The sequence below is a fragment of the Oryza glaberrima genome, chromosome 7 (assembly GCF_000147395.1).
Source record: "Oryza glaberrima chromosome 7, OglaRS2, whole genome shotgun sequence".
Taxonomy (NCBI): Eukaryota; Viridiplantae; Streptophyta; class Magnoliopsida; order Poales; family Poaceae; genus Oryza; species Oryza glaberrima.
The window spans coordinates 1,619,483-1,641,457 of NC_068332.1; the positions used below are offsets into that span (position 1 = coordinate 1,619,483).

The window sequence follows — 21,975 nt, forward strand, 5'->3', positions numbered from 1 at the left end:
GGTGGTGTTTGGGAATGAGGGACTAAACTTTAGTCCCTCTCACAAAAATTTTAGTCCACAAAAATTTTAGTCCCGGGACTAAAATTTTTGTTTAGTCCCTCCTTCCCAAACACCACCTTAGGTCTCGTTCGATCTCCTGTTATGGAGATGGATTTTTGTTGCATCTAAAACGAGAAACCTCATTAGCACATGATTAATTAAGTATTAACTATTATAAATTTAAAAAATGGATTTATTTGCTTTTTTTAAACAACTTCTATATAGAAACTTTTTTTTTAAAAAATACACCATTTAACAATTTAAAAAGCGTGTTAACGGAAAACGAGGAAATTGAAGTTTGGGGTTGAAGAATAGAACTGGGCCTAAGGATTGATGCAATGTTATTGGGCCTGCTTCAATTTAGTTTCCATTTTATTCTACAAATATTCACATTTAACTCCAGTAGAAAATGAATACTTTATGGTACACCAATTATCTTTTCATTAAACAACACATGACCGCAATATATAATATTTGCATTTAGTTTTTTCAAAGCGAACTATTTAGGGTAAACCAATTATATTTTTGCCTCCACTAGGGACATTCATGTTTAATTTTCTGGTGGTCAATATAGCAATATGCAGTACAATAATACGCAGATACTGTTTGATTTATGTAGAACAGACAATATTGGCTTCATACCTTAACTGCTCAACTAAACAATTAATAGTACATAATAGTATGTAAATGTTTACCATGATACAAATAAAGCTGCTGCTAGGAGTAAATGGTAAAACTGGCATGCAGTAAGTAAATAGTACTCCTACACTGTTATTTAACAAGATTAAAGAAATGACCCTGTAATAATCTAAGTTCTGCCCCAACATTACATAACTCGATACATAATATCACTGATGCCACACAAGTACACATGAAAGCACCAAGTTTATCATCTTCCTCCAGAGATGTTAGATATTGTGCCGACGCTAGTCCCTGGAGGAGGATATGATGATAGTGTATATGGGTTGAACCCTTCATCTTGCATCATGGAGATGATGCTGAAGCTCATATCCATGTGTGTCAGCTCAGGGAGTGGCACATCACCATCAAGGAATTGCATGACTTGCTGCATATTGGGCCTCATGTTGGTAAATGGATGTGAGCATAATAGACCTAACTTTAGCACGAAGCATGCTTCATCAATATTGTAGTCTCCTTGCAGCCTTGCATCTACTGTATTTGTTAGCAATCCTTTTTGCCAATGCTCGAGTACCCAATCAACTAATACACCAGGACTGTCTTGTGAACTGTGGTTAACTGGCCTTTGCCCGCAGGTGACCTCAAGAAGGAATGCACCAAAGGCAAACACATCTGTGAGAGGGGATGCCTTACCTGTGCATACCAATTCTGGGGCGAGGTACCCCATTGTACCGACCACGTGCGTTGTTTGTAGGTCAGTGCCATGGTCATATAGTCTTGCAAGGCCAAAGTCACCTAGCCTTCCATTCATTTCAGTATCGAGCAACACATTGCTTGCCTTGATATCCCGGTGGATGACAACTTTCTCCCACTTGTCGTGGAGATAGAACAATCCAGATGCAATACCCTTGATGATCCGAAAGCGTTGATCCCAACTCAATGTAGGTTTGAGCTCATTATTGTATAAATATGTATCAAGGCTACCATTTGTCATATAGTCATAAACTAAAAGTAGTTCACCTTTTCTCCTACAATAGCCCAATAATTGAACAATATTGCGATGACGAATGCGGCCAATACTGACAACCTCAGCAACAAACTCCTTCATCCCTTGTCTAGACTCATGAGACACTCTCTTCACTGCGACCTCTAGTTTAGATGATGGAAGTACTCCTTTGTAGACCTTACCAAATCCTCCTGCACCAAGCAAGTTCTTATTGTCGAATCCATGTGTAGCGTGGAACAGATCCTTATATGAAAACCGATGTGGTCCAAACTCAGCCTCCCAATCTTCTTTTAGCTCTGCATACGTCAATCGCCTCTGCACAGTTATAATAAATACACTGCATAAAAGAATCACAAATGTTGCACTGGCTATTGGCAGAGTGATTGCCAGGAGCTTTGATTGAGGGTTTGAGCCTTGATAAGGTAGCTTTGGCAGTTTGTTGATATTAATCATAGGAGCTGATTTATTCATGCCAAAGCTCCAGCCAAGGATGTAGTGTCGTGAGTCAGATGCACCGGTTGACGCTGAGAATCCAATATACGACGGCTCTTTAAGAACTGTTGATAGGTCATAGGATATTGAGATGAGTGGCTTTGTAGGTTTTGCCATTTTAATAGGAGCCATAGTCACATTGATTTTCTTGTCTTCTCCATTGTAGTCCACCCATGCTTGCATTGGGTCACCACTAATAAGACTCATGTTATGAAAGATACTATTTCTATCATCATAGTAGCCTGCAGAGTGGGATTTTACCGAATGGAGGTCGTTGATGTCAATGCCTACATGGTTGTTGTCGATGTCTTCAAACTCGATGTTTAAGACAGTGTCAAACTCGATAGCTAAGATATAGTTGCTTGCTTTGCCTTTGTTTTGAGAATTTAAGAAGCCCAAGTATTGGCTAGCCAATGCATTGGAGAAGTTTATGCTTGGGGAAACAACAAAGGCCAATCCATGTAGGCTCATTCTGGGATAGCTAGAGCGGATGGCAAACACGAACGAAACTGAGAAAGAACATACTTTATTGTTGTGTGACTTGCGGAAGTGCAATGGAGAAGGGTAGAATGCATGGCCTTTGCGATTAACTGTCCCATTAGTAAGCTCAAGTAGTCCGTTTGACGTGACTACGGTAGTATCATCAGTGATGAGGTTGGCACCAGTGAACCCAAGGTATAAGAGTTGATCACCACTTGTATTGGTGAAGGATGCACAGTTGATGCCAAAGGAAACGAGTAAGAAAAGAAAGCAAAACTTTGTGCGAGATGTTTGCCTAACCTGAAGAAAAAGATCAAGGAAGATGCATGGGTGGAGCACTTCATAAGCCATGTTCCTTTTGTGGTTTTAGATAACACACTGTTGGGAAATTTATATTAATTTACAGCTAGGACAAGTCCTGTTGCCTTGCTCTTATTTCCACAAGTGTCTTTGTCTGAAAGAGTTGATACTTTATATTGTGAAAGTGATTTTTATGTGTATTGATTAAAATATGTGCTTTCCCTAAAAAATAGATGTGTGATAAATGTGAAAACAACCATCTTATGTACGGAATGGTTGTCAGTAAGTTTTTTCAACCTTTATATATAATTTAAAGGACTTTACTCTTTTGTAAAGAAAGTGAGGTTCTAAGTTGCAAATATTGGAATATAAAAAATAAAGTATTCATTTTTAATGATGAAAAAAAATGTGTATGATTGGCTTCATTAATATCTACCATCAGATACCTCCAATTTTTTCTATGTAAATATTACCTGCCATGCAAGAAACTTGATTATGACACGAGAAGGTGAAAAATTTATAGTATTTATTGTACTATGCATTAGGAGAATCGTTTGTATCAAATCATGTGCCAGATTTCTTATATGTGCTTGACATAGGTTCCCAGTTGCCTGTGCAATCAATACTTACCTCTTATTTGTCTTGACGAAGACTCTGGTATATATGTGCCTTCCTATAATATTGTTTGTAGTAATCTAACAACTATCTTTTAACTTTTACCAAAATGTTGTGTTTTATGGAGATTACCTGTAGTCACCGTAATCAAGTTACACTCAATCAGTTTCTTGATGACATTGATGTTTGCCCCTGTGACAATCAAGAAATTCATATCAAAACATTCGTAGAAGTATTTGTTATTCAGATAAATACCTTGGAATTAAACATCATTTAAAAATATATATAATGATATAAACACCTCACTAAAAACACCAAAACGTCTCTAGGATTCAAACATACAGGGGCAAGTTTCAGAAAATCTAATGGTTATTAGCTGATAACCACTCTGTTTCAAAATTGACTCCTTTTTCCAAATACCTCAAATTTCTCCACATCAAACAGGCTTGATACTATTTGAATAGAGCTGAATAGTTTCTATGCTCTAGAGTTCATTTTGAATTCTGAAACTTCTTTTAAGTTTTTTGAATTTCATCAAGCCCCGTTTTCTAGATTATTCACATATAATAAAATGGTTGGAGCTGATATTCTGAGCCTGCATAGATCATATATATCTCATGAGAAATATCTGACAAATTTGGAAAAAAATAGTCAATCTCTTTAAAATAAATTAAAGCGAGATTTTGAATGCATAATATATGGCTCAAATTAATAGGCTGCAAAATGGGTTGATTTTGATTTTGTATCTTGCTTACTCTGCCATTTATGAAGGTGAATGCACAGATGGATTACATCCTTCTTTGTAAGGCAATCAGATACAAACAAATACGCTGATCAACCACGAAAGACATGGCAAACAATATCCACAATGTTCTTCTGCAAATGGAGAAAATTCAGACGAAACCATCTAAAAGATCTTTCTCTGAATATTTACAGTCTTACTGTTCAAAATTCAAAATAATATACAATACATAGCTATTAGCTAGTTTGTTTACCATATATTATAGATCTTTGATCGAAACTTCAACACATTTGTTTCTCTAAGTTGGACTGACGTTCCTTACGAAAAAGAAAAACATAATGCACATATCTACTAATTAAATATGAAAGTATGCAAAGCCTTGGTAAAACAACTACTATGGAGATCAACTTATGCAATCGAAACAGGTTGGTTTATTGTTTAGCTTTTTTTTTTCTTTTGCTGGGTCGGCTAAGAAAAAGCTGACCAAATTTCATTAAGGAGAGTGTTATAAAGTTGATCATGAAATTAGACTGTCAAGTTGGGGAGAGGATCCCCAAAGAAATAGAGGGACGAAAAAAGAAAAAAAATATTTAAAAGGGCTACTCCTCGCATGATTGAAATATGCCAGCTGATCTCCAAATTGAAATTTCCTCTTTGATATCTGTAGTAAGGTGCTCCACCACCTTGAACTTTTGATCGAAGACTCTTGGATTGTGTTCCTTCCAAACTAGCTAACACACCAGCATAAACACAGATTCGGAGAAGAACACTTTCCTGTAGCTCGTCCGAAAAAGACATACTGCCACCACTCTGCCAGCTGCAAGCCTTGCTGCCCCAGGGGGTTCAAGGCCACGTTAATCTAATCCCGCAGCATTGACCTTGTTAGCTCTTGCAATTGCATTGAGGTAACTAGGCATCCCACATCTAATTACAACCCCATTTTATTTATGTATGACAGGAAATCATATGCTAATGTAAAACGAAGACTCGAAAATACAGAGATGAATTAAATATCATAGGGAGACCATGTATGAGATCTAACTTCTGAGAGGTCAGATAGTGTGCTGTTTGATATTAGAAACTGGTTTGTCATGGTCTCTGGATCAAAACCTTGGTTCTGCATCAAGGAGAGCATGTTGAAGCTCATGTGTGTTGGTGTTAGCTCTGGTAGTTCCATCTCTCTATTGAGAATCTGCGTAACATGCCTCATGCTGGGTCTTTTATTGATGAAAGGGTGTGCACACAGCAGTCCTAACTTCAGAGCTAGGCACGCCTCATCAATATTGTAGACACCTTGGAGTTTGATATCCACTGCATCATTTAGAAATCCTTGGTGCCAACAATGAAGCACCCAATCTACCAACATCAGTTGATTGTCTTGTGCAGTGTGGTCAATCGGCTTTCGCCCACAGGTGACTTCAAGAACAAACATGCCAAAGGCAAATACATCGGTAAGGGGAGTTGCTTTGCTAGTTCGTGCTAGCTCAGGAGCTAGGTATCCTATGGTACCAACAACATGTGTGGTTTGAGGGTCGGTTCCATGGTCATATAACCTTGCTAGGCCAAAATCGCCTAGTCGTCCATTCATGTTGTCATCGAGAAGTATATTGCTTGGCTTGATGTCTCGATGGAGTATTACTTTCTCCCATTCCTCATGGAGATAAAGCAATCCAGATGCAATACCTTTGATTATTTGGAATCTTTGGGCCCATGTCAAAGTAGAATTGTTCTCTTGACCATACAAATGCTTGTCAAGACTTCCATTGGACATATAATCATACACTAAAATAAGTTCACTTTTTCGCCGGCAGTAGCCATGTAACTGCACAAGATTGCGGTGTTGGAGGTGACCTATACTGACTATCTCAGCAATAAATTCCTTCATACCCTGGTTGGAGTCATGAGAGATCCTCTTCACAGCAATCTCCAATTTAGACGTTGGAAGTAGTCCCTTGTATACCCTTCCAAACCCTCCTATTCCTAGTAGATTCTTGTTCTTAAATCCTTCCGTAGCACAAAACAAATCCTTATATGAGAATCTATGCGGCCCAAATTCAACTTCCCAATCTTCTCGTATCTCAGCATACCTTAATCTCCTTCGGATGAGTAGAATGATGAGAGTTATCATTGCAAGAACAAATGTTGCTGTGGCTATTGGCAGAGTGATTTCCAAGACCTTGGAATGGGTCTTCTCACCTTCATATGGTAGCTTTGGCAACTTACTGATATCAATGGCTGGTGCAGGTTTATTGATGCCAAAACTCCAGCCAAGCACATAATGCCGCGCAACGAATGAGCCTGTTGATGATGAGAATCCAACATATGCCATGTCTGTGAGCACTGTTGAGAGGTCATAGTAAGTAGAGAGTAATGGCTTAACAGGCTTGGCCATTTTTATTGGAGCTAAGGTCACATTGATCTGTCTGTTGTCCCCATTGTATTCTAGCCACACTTGCATCATCTTGTAACTAGTGAGTGTAATGTTGTTGAAGTTACCTTTACTGTCTGTGTAGTATCCCACGCTGCTGGAGTTCACTGATGTAAGACTGTTGATGTCGATTCCAACATGGTTGTTATTGATATCCTTGAACTCATCATTTTGGTTCGTGTCGAGCTCGATAGCAAAGAAATGGTTTGTTGGATCGCCGTTGTTGTGGTCATTTATAAGGCCAAGGTACTGGCTTGCCATTGCGGTTGAGAAGTTTTTGCTCGCGGAAACAATGAAGGCTATGCCATGGCCACAGATGACAGGCCGGAGACAGTAGATGGCAAATATGTAGGAGACAGCAAAGGAATTCACTGTTCCATTGGGTTTCTTCTTGAAACTGAATGGAGTTGGGTGAAAGGCATGGCCTTGGAGCCGTAAGGTTCCGTTGGTCAACTTAAGCAGGCCATCTGGTGTTACCGAAGCCACGCCGTTGAGGGTGAGGTTAGCACCATTGAAGCCAGAGTATGCGAATTGGTCTTCACCGGTGGCGAGAGCTGAAAGATTAGAGATGAAGAGGAAGAAGAAGAACTGTAGAAGATAGGATACATGATTCATGGCAGCATGTACTTCAGTGACCCAATGAAAATGCAAGAAAAGCTTCACTAGTACTGAATCTTGCTCTCCATTTGGCACTTTATATTTTGCATTTGCCTAGGCCGTAGGTATGGTTTGGTTTTATGGGAGTCATCTGTTGTCTGCTTTTTCCCGCAGGTGTTATGATCTGGGAGTATGAATGGGTCAAGTAATTAGGTATACTGAAAACGAAATTTGTTTGGACAGGTTCTCCTAAAGGATACTCTGAAGTCTGATCAAGAATAATTTTCTACAGGTTGCAGGGCGTCCAAAATTAATAGAGTACTAATAATTTCAGGGGAAATTCAGGTTATCGCCTTAAATGTTTCCTGTCACTCACATTTTTTTTAACCATTCTCGAACTGGGTTTTCTGAATAAATTGTACTGCATGATTGCTCTTATTTTTCAAGTTCGTGTTCATTCAGTGATGTATTGTTCCTTCAGTAGTTATGTGCCTTATAAAAGAAAGAATTAAAGAACCTGTTGCAAAGGGAACACTTTCTACTACTTAAAATTAGCTGCCTCTCTCCTTTTCATCTCTGCATCTTTTTCAGACCAGTCTAGGCACTTGCATCAGGGGAGCTCCTTGAAACTGTTCTTAATTTTGAGCCATTTGATTGAGAAAGGCTGATATAATAAGCAAAGGGCTGAACTCAAAATAGGAGAATTTTCCCATTCATTTCTTTAAAAAAGGGAAAATAATGAACAATAATACAAGATTTATTATTAATGCTGCTGTGGACGGCTTCTGCGACCTCAGGCCTACCAAATAAGAACATGATTAATGAATGCTATGTTGAGTGTATGAACAAATATTTCTTAATTATGACTGGTGAAGCTTACCTAGGATTCAAGGAACCTGATGTGTAAGCTAGTTATAACAAGTGTTGTCTGTGCTACCAAATTAAATTGTGACAACATCTTTGACAGGGATATTGACCTCTTAAACAATCTGTAGTAACATCATCATGCTCATATAGTCTTGACTGAATTGACCCAAGTTTAATTACCTAAGGCAGAAGGATCCAAGGATCGAAGTTAATTGAGTCTGTTTGCCCATTGCGTCTGCAATGGGTTTTCATTTGGTCCCAAAGACTGATGACTTTCAATTAAATCTTTGGTTTTTTTTCTATTAATTACATGTAACCGCATGTATAGTCTTTTTTTTTTAAAAAAAAAACTTGCATGTCTAGTTATGAATCTTTAGAGAAGCACTTTGTAAATTTTGTATGTTTAAATTTGACAAGTTTAAGCTAGGCTAAAACTATGTCTATATTCAGTTTTTTTTTACCAATATATCTATATTCAGTTATGTAGAAATATCTTCAGGATGTCAATATTCTGAATTACACAGACATGGTTTTAGATGTTATATCCAGGAAGTAAAGAGCTGAATTCACCTACAAGCTGGGAGTTCTTTGATATGCCAAAGTGATATCTGAATCAGCAGGCATCAGGGATGCAGTATTGTGCTGCATACATGCCCACTGAAACCCATTAGCTCTCCAGATTGATGATTTTCAGAGTTCAGAGTGCTGAAAATATACACTTTGATTTTTTACCCCAGTGGAGCAGGCAGAGAGAGCAACAATATTATCATAATCTAGAGAGAGAGAGAGAGAGAGAGAGTAGGGACGTTACAGTAGTATATATTTAGTTGAAAATATGAATCACAGCATTATATATCTGATCAATATCTCATATATCTGCATCTGCAGTGCACATAAGGATATAAGATTTGCAGTTTACCTAGTAGTACTTGAACTTGAAATATATACAAGTAGGAACTCTATAACTACTTACAAGATCTAACAGCAGAACCCTTGCATAAGAGGTAAATGTGTTGAAACAAGAGAACTGAGAAAAAAAACAAATAATTGGTGAATGTAATTAATATGTGTTGTTTGCGTGGCCCTTGGAGAATCCAACTATGCTATCTTCCACTTGAGATGCTAGATGTTATGTCACTGCTGCTTGCTATGGAAGGCAATGATGTATATTGCTCGAAACCTTCGTTCTGCATTACAGCCAACATGCTATAACTCAAGTTTGTTGGCATCAACTCTGGGAGTGGTTTGTCACCATCAAGGTATTGCATGACTTGCCGCATACTGGGCCTTGATTTGCAAAATGGATGTGCACACAATAAACCCAGCTTTAACACAAGACATACCTCATCTGCATCATAGTCACCAAGTAACCGCTTGTCTAGCATGTTTGTGAGTGATCCTTTGTGCCAATGCTCAACAACACAATCAATTAACATTTGTGAATTGTCATCTGCATAATTGTCAATAGGTCTTTTCCCACATGTTACCTCAAGGATAAAAATGCCAAAAGCATACACATCTGTTAGAGGTGTTGCCTTACCGGTACGTGCGAGCTCTGGAGCTAGGTATCCCATAGTACCGACTACATGCGTTGTTTGTGGGTCTGCTCCATGGTCATATAACTTTGCAAGGCCAAAATCACCTAGACGACCGTTCATTTCACCATCAAGGAGCACATTACTTGCTTTAACATCACGGTGGATGACAATTTTTTCCCACCTATCATGAAGGTAAAACAAGCCAGATGCAACACCTTTGATGATTTGAAACCTCTGAGCCCAATCAAGCGTAGGTTTGCTATCTTCTTAGTACAAGTACTTATCAAGACTACCATTTGGCATATATTCATATACCAATAATAGTTCACCTTTTCTCCTGCAATAACCAAGTAACTGCACAAGGTTGCGATGTCGAAGGCGGCCGATACTAACAATCTCAGCGATAAACTCTTTCATTCCTTGCTTTGAATCATGGGACACTCTTTTCACAGCAACATGCAACTTAGAAGTTGGAAGCACACCTTTATACACCTTCCCAAATCCTCCTAGACCAAGTAGATTCCTATTCTTAAATCCGTCTGTAGCATGAAATAGATCCTTATATGAGAAGCGTTGTGGCCCAAACTCAGCCTCCCAATCTTCATGTAGCTCAGCGTACCTCATTCGCCTCCGTACCAAAAGAACAATGGTGGTTCCCATTATGAGAATGAATGCTGCTGTGGCTATTGGTAGAATGATCTCTAGTAGTTTAGACCGTGGTTTTGGGCTAACACGAGGTAGTTTTGGTAATTTGGATATGTCAATGGCTGGGGCAGGACGGTTTATACCCAAGCTCAATCCGAGCACACAATATAATGTGTTGATTGGACCAGTTGAAGCTGAGAAGCCGATATAGGATGGTTCTTCTAGCACAAGTGAGAGGTTATGAATTTCTGACAACAGTGGCCTCAATGGTTTGCCTACCTCAATGGGAGCCATTGTCACCTTGATCTGTGTGGTCTCTTCGTCGTAGTCAACCCATACTTGCATTAGCTTGTAGCTACAGAGGGACAAATTGTTGAAGATAGTCTTGTTATCACTATAGAAACCAGCTGGCTGAGATTGAACTGAGGTGAGATTGTTGATGTCGATGCCGATGTGGTTGTCATCAATGTCGTGGAACTCGGTATTTTGGCTACTATCAAGCTCAACTGCAAATATGTGGTTGCTTGCTTTTCCATCTGATGTTTTGTTGAGTAGACCCAAGTATTGGGAGTCCTGAGCGCTTGACATATCACTGGTTGGAGAGATCACGAAAGTCATGCCATCGGTACATTTTTCATTAGAGTAGACAGGAATCATGCCAAACACAAAGTTAATTGAGAAGGATTGCACCGTCCCGTTGGGCGTCTTCCTGAATTGCCATGGAGTTGGGTAGAACGCATGGCCTTTGATGTGAACGGTGCGATTGGTCAGCTCAAGAACCCCATCATCTGTAACTGTTGCTGCACCATCAAGGGTGAGGTTTCTGCCAGAGAAGCCCGAATAGACGAACTGGTCCTCGCTCATGACGATGGCAAGGTTTAGGGCTAGGGCGATGAGGGGTAAAAGGAAGGATAGATGCTCCATATGAGGTATGTTTGCTACTTGTAAAACCTCAACAAGAGCAGAATTGGAAATGGGGTGTTCTCCTAGACCTTGAGGCTTGAGAGGTGCTTTGTGTTGTTACTCTACTTTCAAGTACATGATTTATTTGTATTATGATCAATTCTTGACCAGTCATGCCTCCGACGCACAAGTCAATTGTCTATGTAGTTTTTCAAGTTTGTCATTGTCTTCAAATGATCTAGGCTGCGAGCCTTTCATGAAAGCCAAGTCATTTGTCTGCACTGAGAAATTATTTGTTTAATCATCTATGTGAAATTAATTTAAGAAATACTTTTACAGAGTATTATCAAGTTTCTGAATTTCCCATGTTGTATGTCTGAACAACTTAAAGTGTTAACTCTTTAGAAATCAAATCTCTCAGTTTATAGCTACAAAATTCGAGATGAAAATAATTATCCCTCCTTTTTGTAGAACATGACTGGCTTTGGCATATCTTATTTCTAACTGATATATCAAATACCAAAAGAACATTTACTAGTAGAAGTGAAGGAAAAGATCATAACTAGCTATTCGAATCTACTATGTAGCAGAGCATTCTAGAAAGAAATAAGATGCATACAACACTGTTCACTTAAGAATCGGACAACATTCTACATGTCAACAATACATTTTTTTTTTCAATCGCTCCACTTTCATTTTGAACTGATCAAGTCAGTTTTGCTCCTATGTTTTGGCATTCCCTTTGTTGAATGGAGCTATTCCTAGCTCTAGTCAAGGTAGGAAAAACTTCAGTAGAATTATGTGGTTTAATTAAGCTCAGCTCTATTCAGAAGATTACTTCATCACTGCCGGCCAAATTCAGTTTGTTATATTTGGTCAATTTTGTGTACACCTGGCGTTCAATTTAGTTTTCACTATGGTACAGAAGATTCCTTCGTCACTGCCGGCCAAATTCAGTTTGTTATATTTGGTCAATTTTGTGTACACCTGGCGTTCAATTTAGTTTTCACTATGGTACATTTGTCAATTGAAGGACAATAATTCCTGTCCACATGGAAAGAGAACAGTGGATGTGGAATATATTGTATGGATGGGATCTTTTTTTGTTTTGTTTTTTTTTTTTTGGGGGGGGGGGGGGGGGGGGGGGAGGTATAGATTTTTTTTAAATTGTTACAGATAGCTTGTGGTCAGGGATATGCGCAATATTTACTGGTGTTGTAGAATTCTAACAGTCAAAATCAAAATCTGCAGAATTACTATCCTTCTAATATATTCGGCAATTCTCTTGCCGCTTCCACTTCAAAAAAAAAACCCTGTAGAATTGCCATTCAACTACTCTGTAAATTTTTAATGCTCAAAGTCAAAATCAAACTCTTATTCTCATCTAATGGTTGTAGAAACTTGCAGTCCTGGAGATGAAGCATCAATAAAAATTCACCTGAATAGGACAGGCATGGACAATTTATGGAAATTGAAGGAAATTCTCTTCTCATGATGCAACTGGTGACAACTGATGCTTGGTAACCATAATTATTGAACAGTCACCATGGCAGGCCAAGCTTGCTCGATCAACATCCAAGTCATACTGGTGTTGGGTTGTAACTACTTACCACCCATAACCATTTTTAAAAAAAATTAAATTCAAATAGTTTTGTTTTACCTTTTGATGTATTTTTATAAAATTTAAACTGCTGGGCGTTGCCTGTCGGTATTCTCTAAGAAAATAAATTTGAATATCCGTCTGATAAAACCAGTAAACCACCTGGCGGTTGCGGGACTGGCAGTGTTTGCCAAGATTTATAGCAAAATCCACATAGTAATGATGAAAACTTATAAATTTTCATTAATTAAGGGAAATGGAGAAGGATATGCTACTTATTTTGGTGGGAATAGATTATGATATATGCTGTAAAATATAAGAGGAAAATGCTCTTATATTACTCCCTGAATTCACTTTACAAATGATAATAAGAGTTCAATCTAATAGCACCGAACAACTAGATTGAGTACCAATGGTCTAGATCTAATGTCCTCAGCCTATTTCCGTTACACCGTCCTCTCTCTCATGCTCCCAATATTTGATCACATCCTTCCTTCATCCCCCTTGTGATTCCTGAGATAAGCTCAATGGGCACTATGTATATTTATAGCATTTATCACTGGCTTACAAGTTACAACTCTGGAACTTAAATACCAGTGGTAGTAGCCACTATTTGCAACCAAATCACAGTAGCAGCTGCTATCGAGGGCACATGGGTAGGCTACACAGAGGATTACTTTAGTGGCAGTGTGTTGTGAAGTGTATAATGTACATGCTTGCATCCAAGGACTCGCAAAACCAACATTAGAAAAAATTTCAAGAAACAAGGGATATGATGAAACTATACGGTAAAGGGAACCCTTAAAATGTATCACAATTTTATCCACTTTACTGATAAGAGCAACCCATTACATTTACATCAGAATACAGGCTACAAGTGCACAGCTAGTGAAAGCTATTAAGCAAGAACATTGAATGAAGCCATGGGCATCATCTTCCTTCTAGTGAGAAGCTAGATGTTGAGCCAAAGCTTGTCATCATTGGAGATGGATACAAAGACATAGCAGATGGGTCGTAACCTTCATTTTGCTTTTGTATCAATGCTAACATGTCAAAGCTGAAGTGCTCCGGTTTAAGCTCTGGTAGTGGCACATCCCCATCGAGATATTGCATAACTTGTCGCACATTGGGCCTAACATTAGGAAATGGGTGCGAACACATCAATCCCAGCTTTAGTACAAGACATGCTTCTCCTATATCATAGTTACCTTGGATCTTGATATCCACTGTATCAAGAAGTGATCCTTTGTGACAGTTCTGAAGCACCCAATCAACCAAGATAAGTTGTCTGCCTTGTGAGTCTTCCTTGATAGGCTTTTGCCCACAAGTAACCTCAAGAATAAATATGCCAAATGAGAAGACATCAGTAAGAGTGGTTGCCTTTCCTCTGTGTACTAGCTCTGGAGCTAGGTATCCTATCGTGCCAACAACATGTGTGGTTTGTGGGTCAGTGCCGTGGTCATATAATCTTGCAAGACCGAAATCTCCCAGTCGTCCATTCAGTTGTTTGTCGAGAAGCACATTGCTTGCCTTGACATCACGATGAATGACAACTTTATCCCATTCTTCATGGAGGTAGAGCAAACCAGATGCAATGTCTTTGATAATTTGAAACCTTTGACCCCAATTTAAAGTTGGTTTGCCCTCTTGTCGATACAAGTATTTGTCTAGACTTCCATTTGCCATGTAGTCATACACAAGAAGAAGTTCACCTTTTCTCCTACAATATCCAAGCAATTTCACAACATTGCGGTGTTGAAGATGGCCTATACTTACAACTTCAGCGACAAATTCTTTTATACCTTGCTTCGATTCATACGAAACCCGCTTTATAGCAACCTCTAGTCTAGAGTTAGGAAGCACCCCTTTGTACACCCTTCCAAACCCACCTGTGCCTACCAAGTTTTTGTTCTTAAATCCTTTAGTGGCATCAAATAAATCTTTGTAAGCGAAACGGTGCGGGCCATACTCAACCTCCCAATCTTCACGTACCTCCTTATACCTTAAATGTCTCCTCACGAGTAAAACAATAGCAACACCAATAGCTAGTACGAATATTGCTGATGCTATTGGTAGAACAATCTCTAACAGTTTGGATTGAGGTCTTGGACTAAGATTAGGCAGTTTAGGTAGCTTTGTGGGGTCAATGATTGGAGCAGGAATATTCAGCCCAAAACTCCAACCAAGAACATAGTGATGTCCTGTGCTTAAGCCTGTTGAGGATGAGAAGCCAAGGTATGCTTGATCTGTTAGCACTGTTGAGAGGTTATGGACTACAGAGAGTAGTGGTCTCTTAGGTCTTCCAATACCAAGAGGAGCTAATGTCACGTCAATTTGTGTGGCATTCCCATCATACTCTACCCAAACTTGCATTGGCTTATCTCCAATGAGGCTCACATTTGTGAGCGCGCCATTGTTGTCATTATAGAAGCCGGCATAAGAGGATCTTACTGAGTTGAGACTGTTGATATCGATCCCGACATGATTATTGTCGATGTCCCCAAACTCATCATTCCTAATGGTATCAAGCTCAATTGCAAAGAGCTGATTGGTCGAACTGCCATTGTTTATATCATTAAGAAGACCCAAAAATTGGATTGGAAAGGCAGTGGAGAAATCATTGCTTGGGGCAATGAAAAAAGCAAATCCATGGCCTCTTATATCACCAAATGAAGAGAGGATACCAAATACAAAGGAGACAGAGAAAGATTGCACCGTGCCATTGGGGGACTTGCGGAAGCGTAGCGGAGCTGGGTGAGATGCATGGCCTTTGATCCGGAATGAATCGTTTGTCAGCCCAAGAAGGCCGGTGGCCGTGATTTTTGCTGCACCATCTAGAGTTAGATTGCTACCGGTGAAGCCGGTGTAGATGAATTGGTCATGATCTCCACTAGCACTGATGGCTAAAAGGCTAATGCTTACGGTAAGGAAGAGGATGACTGGCGAAGTGTGCTTCATGCTACTAGTCATAGCAGTGGCAAATTGGTTGATTAAAAGATGGCTTGCATTGCAACCATTTATATATAGGGCACACTCACATCCTGCAAAGCTAGGTTATGACCTAGTCAGTTGGAGCATGTCCAGCTCACCATGGAAAATTCTAGGATTCAGGCCAAGACATGGTAGAAGCAGTTGGTAATTTACATGTCTTGGCTGCCATGAAGTCCAACAACATCAACATCAGGTGTTCGCCATTTTCCTGGAAAAGTTGCGTCACTCCCATCTTGAAAATTGAAGATGTCACTTTCAGACTATGGTACCAGCATAGACTATATTATTGCAGGTGAAGAAGAAATAGACCGTAGTTACAAGTCAAAAGGTCCTTTTCTTTCACTCTCATAATGTTAGTTTTGTATAATCTTTGTAAGAAATGAAACATCCTTATTATTAGGAATTCCTATGATTATAATAGGATTTACATGATATTATATGGAGGATGTGCTACTACAGAAACACAAAAAAAGGACGGCACTATAGGTGCCAGTTCATCTAAAACTAGCACATATAAGGCTTTCCCCTCCCTCGCGTGGCTCTAAAATCCAAAACTACTAGCACCTATAACATCTCGTAGGTGCTGATTTTTTAAATAAACGTGCACCTTTATATGGGATAAAAATGCCAGTTTTATTAAAAACCAGCACTTCAGGATGGAGCTAACCGAGCCGAACACCCAGCCTGCGGGTTTTTCCTCCTCGGCCTCAGCCTTACTCCCTCTGTCCCAAAAAAAAACTAGGTGGAGTGTGAACCCTTGTCCAGATTCGTTGTCCTAGGTGGAGTCACATCCTTACCTAGGTTGGTTTTTTTGGGATGGAGGGAGTATGTCCTCATCCTCCTCCCCCTCCCTCTCTCTCTGTTCTTCGCTCTTTCCCCCGAAGAGCCAAGCACCCCCCTTCCATCCAACAATGATAGAGCTACCTATGATTCGGGGGCTGCGGGATCTGTGCTCCCCTCCTCCAACGGTGAGGGCGGTGCATCGATGGCGCCACCTCTGACTCCCCTCCAACAGCGACAGCTGCCTCCTCCCATTGGCCGGCCCAATGGCAGCAGCGGTCCGACTCGGGGACTACCGATCTGCACCACCCCCCCTTCCCAGCGTAGACCACGACGAGTGGTAGTGGTGAAAATGGAGCGTATTCGGACGGATAGTGGTCATAACATATCCTAAACCATATTTTTTAAGCGGATTCGGAGCGGGTGCTAATGGTGTACGGATGCGGATGTGGAGCGGATTGTTTCGGATGTCGGAAATGGTGTGAAATCGGTTCGGAAACGGATTAAATTTATTGTATGTTACATGTATAAGCAATCATTATAACATTGAGTTAGCAATGCAATGAACGATAATACAATAATCAATAAATGACCCATCGTAATAATTATACGCTTAAGTGCTAAACAACATGAATACATGATGTCTACGCAAGTGTAACTTGAGACGGTGAAAGCCAGAACTAAGAAATCTAGGTTAATTGATGAATTAGGCCATTGGATGGACCAACTTATGTTATATGTAATAAATAGAGTGGTTACATGTGTTGATAATTTCGGATTATCCGACAAACGGTCTATCGTATAATCTGACAGAAATGTCGGATAATCCGCATCTGCCGGATTTTAGAGATACCATATGCCACATCCACGTCATACTATCCGCATCCGCATCCATATTCACCAGATTTCTAAAAACCCATACCATATCCTCATTTCGGACGGATTCGGAGCGGATCGGATCGGATATTATCCGATCCGTTTTCACCCATAACGAGTGGCGGCCCTGCCTACCCTTGAGCAATGATGGCAGCGGACTAACAGGTAGGTACCCCTTCTCCCCTTCTCCCCTTCCCCATCCACCCCTTCAAAATATCCCTTCACTCTTCTAGGATGTGACAGTGGTGGTGAGCGGCAACACCTCGGCCTCTGATGAACAGCGGCAGCAGTGGCGGCTTTTTGTGATGAATATTATGTTGTAATTTTCTGGGATGATTCTTGTTGCTGGATATGTGAGAATTTTCTTATCCAGTTTGATTGGTACATGTTCTTGGCTCGAAGCATCAATTCGATTTGAGCCCATGCGAGCCGCGTCACTTTTGATTCTCCACATCGGTGCAGCCTGAGAAGTGCCGGTTAGAAAAATCCGACACATATGTGTGGTTCCTAACCGGCAACCATTGGGTATTCTGCAGTAGTGATATATTAATTTGACTTTGAGTTGTCATAGAACTAACTAAATGAATATATGCAGCCTTCTGAATATGCTAACTATTTGCATGAAGGCCTAGATATTGCATTCATGAAAGCTCTATTTGTGACGAGATACAAATTTATTATAAAGAGAAAAAAAAAACTCTAAACAGTGCGAAGGAGAGGAGACCAGAGCTGGGTGGAGGTGCAAGGAGAGCAACACACCAAGAGGCTGAGACGGTGATGAGCGTGTCGCTGATGCCTGATGGTGATGCCTCACCTACACAATCATTCAAATAACAACAAAACAACCAAAGCAAGCACAACTCTGCAAAAAAGGAAAAGAAAAGAAAAGAAAAGAAAAGAAAAAGGATAAACAAGCACCGAACAAGGCAAAACAGAGTACAGTATATCCTTCCATGCTGACGGCCGGCCGGACTGCTCAAGTACTATAGCACCTGGCATGAAATCCAAAAGCTCATGAGCACGATATATATGGACCAACCCCTACAATACCATGCCTGGATTGTGTTAAATATGTGATCCGAATTTTGGGCCCACAATATATTCGGATTAGTTCCCTAGTAGGAGTCCCTATTAGGTGTCTTTCTATTATCCCCTATATATACTCTTGTAAGCCGTACGGGAAGGGGTGACATTCCCATTGTGATTCCCCTACGATTGTAATCATCTCCTCTATAGTGATCATTGCCGGTTGGCGCCCGTGGTTTTTTCCCGCAAGGTTTTTCCACGTAAAATTCGTGTCTCCGTTGTGTATCTATTTTTATAACAAGTGGTATCAGAGCATTGGAGATCGATCTACTATTCCCGGCCACCGGTGATTGTTTCCCGATCGAAGAAATCGATCTTATCGGTGGCGGCGGCGGCTCCCGTCGTCTCGTTGATTCCCAGTCCGACTCGGTGTTTCCTGTCCTCGCGCAGAGGAGAAAAGCCGCGCAAGCTATCGAAGCAGCAGCAGCTGGCCAGCGAAGCAGGAGAAAAGCGGAAGCAGAGGAGTACTACTGCAGCGCACACGCACCGAGAAAAAGTATAGGAGTATCAGCCGAGAGGTCTGTCCAGTACAGGCTGAATTTTCCCAGAGGCGAATTTGCTATACGCACCAAGCTTGTGTACCCAGGAGATCTACATACTTCGCTACTTGCACACGAGAAGTGTACCAGGTTTCGCGTTTTTGCTAGGTTTACCCTAATTTCTTACTAGCAAATTCAGGATTAATTCCCATGGCGAGTTTGAAGTATGATCTACCGCTCCTGGACCGAGACACAAGATTTTCACTTTGGCAAGTGAAGATGCGAGCCGTTCTTGCACAGCAAGACCTCGATGATGCGCTTTCTGGATTTGACAAGAGGACACAAGATTGGTCCAACGATGAGAAGAAAAGGGATCGTAAGGCTATGTCATATATTCATCTTCATCTATCTAACAATATTTTGCAGGAGGTGCTTAAGGAGGAGACAGCGCTGTGCTGTGGTTGAAGCTGGAACAGATATGCATGACCAAGGATCTGACCAGTAAGATGCACCTGAAGCAAAAGTTATTTTTGCACAAGTTGCAAGATGATGAGTCCGTGATGGACCATCTCTCCACTTTCAAGGAAATTGTTGCTGACCTTGAGTCTATGGAGGTAAAGTATGATGAAGAGAATTTAGGCCTTATTCTATTGTGTTCATTGCCTAGCTCATATGCAAACTTCAGGGATACTATTCTTTATAGCCGTGATACTCTAACTTTGAAAGAAGTTTATGATGCTTTGCATGCCAAAGAAAAGATGAAGAAGATGGTACCCTCTGAAGGTTCAAATTCACAAGAAGAAGGCTTGGTTGTTCGGGGCAGGCAACAGGAGAAGAACACAAAGAACCAATCAAGAGATAAAAGTTCAAGTAGCTACCGTGGGAGATCAAAGTCCAGAGACAGGTATAAGTCATGCAAATACTGCAAGAGAGATGGACATGATATCTCTGAGTGTTGGAAGCTACAGGACAAAGACAAGAGAACCAGAAAATATATACCAAAAGGTAAGAAAGAAGAGGAAGGTAAAGCCGCAGTTGTTACTGATGAGAAGTCTGATGCAGAATTGCTTGTTGCTTATGCTGGTTGTGCACAAACTAGTGATCAGTGGATTCTTGATAATGCATGCACCTATCACTTGTGCCCGAATAGGGATTGGTTTGCCACCTATGAAGCCGTTCAAGGTGGTACTGTTTTGATGGGTGATGATAAACCATGCGAGGTTGCAGGTATTGGAACAGTTCAGATCAAGATGTTTGATGGTTGTATCAGAACATTGTCAAATGTGCGGCATATTCCAAATTTGAAGAGAAGTCTCATCTCTTTATGTACTCTTGATCGCAAAGGGTACAAATATTCCGGTGGAGACGGAATTTTGAAGGTAACTAAAGGATCTCTTGTTGTGATGAAAGCTGATATTAAATCTGCCAACCTGTACCATCTGCGAGGTACAACTATATTAGGTAATGTTGCTACAGTTTCAGATTCATTATCTAATTCTGATGCTACTAATCTTTGGCATATGCGTCTTGGGCGTATGAGTGAAATTGGTTTGGCAGAATTGAGCAAGCGAGGATTGCTAGATGGACAAAGCATCGGGAAGCTCAAATTTTGTGAGCATTGCATCTTTGGCAAACATAAGAGGGTAAAGTTCAACACATCTACACATACTACTAAAGGTATTCTTGATTATGTGCATTCTGATTTATGGGGGCCTGCTCATAAGACATCCTTTGGAGGTGCTCGTTACATGATGACTATCGTTGATGATTATTCGCGAAAAGTTTGGCCTTATTTCTTGAAGCACAAATATCAAGCTTTTGATGTGTTTAAAGAGTGGAAAACTATGGTTGAAAGACAAACTGAAAGGAAGGTGAAAATCTTTCGTACTGACAATGGGATGGAGTTCTGTTCTAAGATATTTAAATCATATTGCAAGTCTGAAGGCATTGTGCGTCACTACACCATTCCTCACACACCTCAACAAAACGGCGTAGCAGAGCGTATGAACAGGACAATTATATCAAAGGCCCGTTGTATGTTGTCTAATGCAGGTTTGCCTAAACAGTTTTGGGCGGAAGCCGTTTCCACTGCTTGTTATCTTATCAACCGATCACCCAGTTATGCCATTGATAAGAATACTCCAATTGAGGTATGGTCTGCTTCCCCAGTAAATTACTCAGACTTAAAAGTATTTGGTTGTACTGCTTATGCTCATGTTGATAATGGTAAATTGGAGCCTAGAGCTATTAAGTGCATTTTTCTTGGTTATCCGTCTGGTGTGAAAGGCTATAAGTTATGGTATCCTGAAACCAAAAAGGTTGTGATTAGTAGAAATGTTGTCTTCCATGAATCAGTTATGTTACATGACAAACCTTCTACTAATGTTCCTGTTGAGAGTCAGGAAAAAGCAAATGTGCAGGTGGAGCACTTGATCAGTTCAGGGCATGCACCAGAAAAAGAAAATATTGCTATTAACCAAGATGCACCTGTTATTGAAGATTCAGATTCTTCTATCGTTCAGCAGTCTCCAAAACGTTCTATTGCAAAAGATAAGCCCAAAAGAAATACTAGACCTCCTCAAAGATATATCGAAGAAGCGAACATAGTTGCTTATGCTTTGAGTGTGGCAGAAGAAATTGAAGGTAATGCAGAACCTTCTACATATTCTGGGGCTACTGTTTCTGATGATTGCAATAGATGGATAACTGCTATGCATGATGAGATGGAGTCACTTGAAAAGAATCATACTTGGGAACTGGTGAAGTTGCCAAAGGAGAAGAAACCTATCCGTTGCAAGTGGATCTTCAAAAGAAAGGAAGGTATATCTCCAAGTGACGAGGCAAGATACAAAGCAAGGTTAGTTGCTAAAGG

General features: G+C 40.2%; 2 protein-coding genes and 2 pseudogenes across 2 annotated transcripts; all 4 read right to left on the reverse strand.

Moving 5' to 3' along the window:
• Positions 1–222: 222 nt before the first annotated feature.
• Positions 223–3,035, reverse strand: LOC127779722 (L-type lectin-domain containing receptor kinase SIT2-like). Its single transcript, XM_052306608.1, has 2 exons — positions 2,957–3,035; positions 223–1,999 (listed from the first exon to the last, which is right to left on the reverse strand). The coding sequence occupies exons 1-2, from the start codon at positions 3,005–3,007 to the stop codon at positions 929–931; spliced, it is 1,122 nt and encodes a 373-aa protein (XP_052162568.1). The 5' UTR covers positions 3,008–3,035; the 3' UTR covers positions 223–928.
• A 2,975-nt stretch (positions 3,036–6,010) lies between these two features.
• On the reverse strand, positions 6,011–7,432 carry LOC127779721 (L-type lectin-domain containing receptor kinase SIT2-like; annotated as a pseudogene).
• A 1,876-nt stretch (positions 7,433–9,308) lies between these two features.
• LOC127779260 (L-type lectin-domain containing receptor kinase SIT2-like) lies at positions 9,309–11,311 on the reverse strand (annotated as a pseudogene).
• A 2,510-nt stretch (positions 11,312–13,821) lies between these two features.
• Positions 13,822–15,861, reverse strand: LOC127778763 (L-type lectin-domain containing receptor kinase SIT2-like). Its single transcript, XM_052305382.1, has one exon. It carries the CDS (start codon positions 15,859–15,861, stop codon positions 13,822–13,824), a length of 2,040 nt encoding a protein of 679 aa, XP_052161342.1.
• Positions 15,862–21,975: the final 6,114 nt, after the last annotated feature.

Coding starts and splice junctions, on each gene's coding strand:
- LOC127779722 (XM_052306608.1), bottom strand. CDS start 3,007: ATGGCTTATGAAGTGCTCCACCCATGCATCTTCCTTGATCTTTTTCTT. Junction 2,000..2,956: donor TCCTTGATCTTTTTCTTCAG/GTTAGGCAAACA, acceptor ATAACTGTGCAG/AGGCGATTGACGTATGCAGA.
- LOC127778763 (XM_052305382.1), bottom strand. CDS start 15,861: ATGACTAGTAGCATGAAGCACACTTCGCCAGTCATCCTCTTCCTTACC.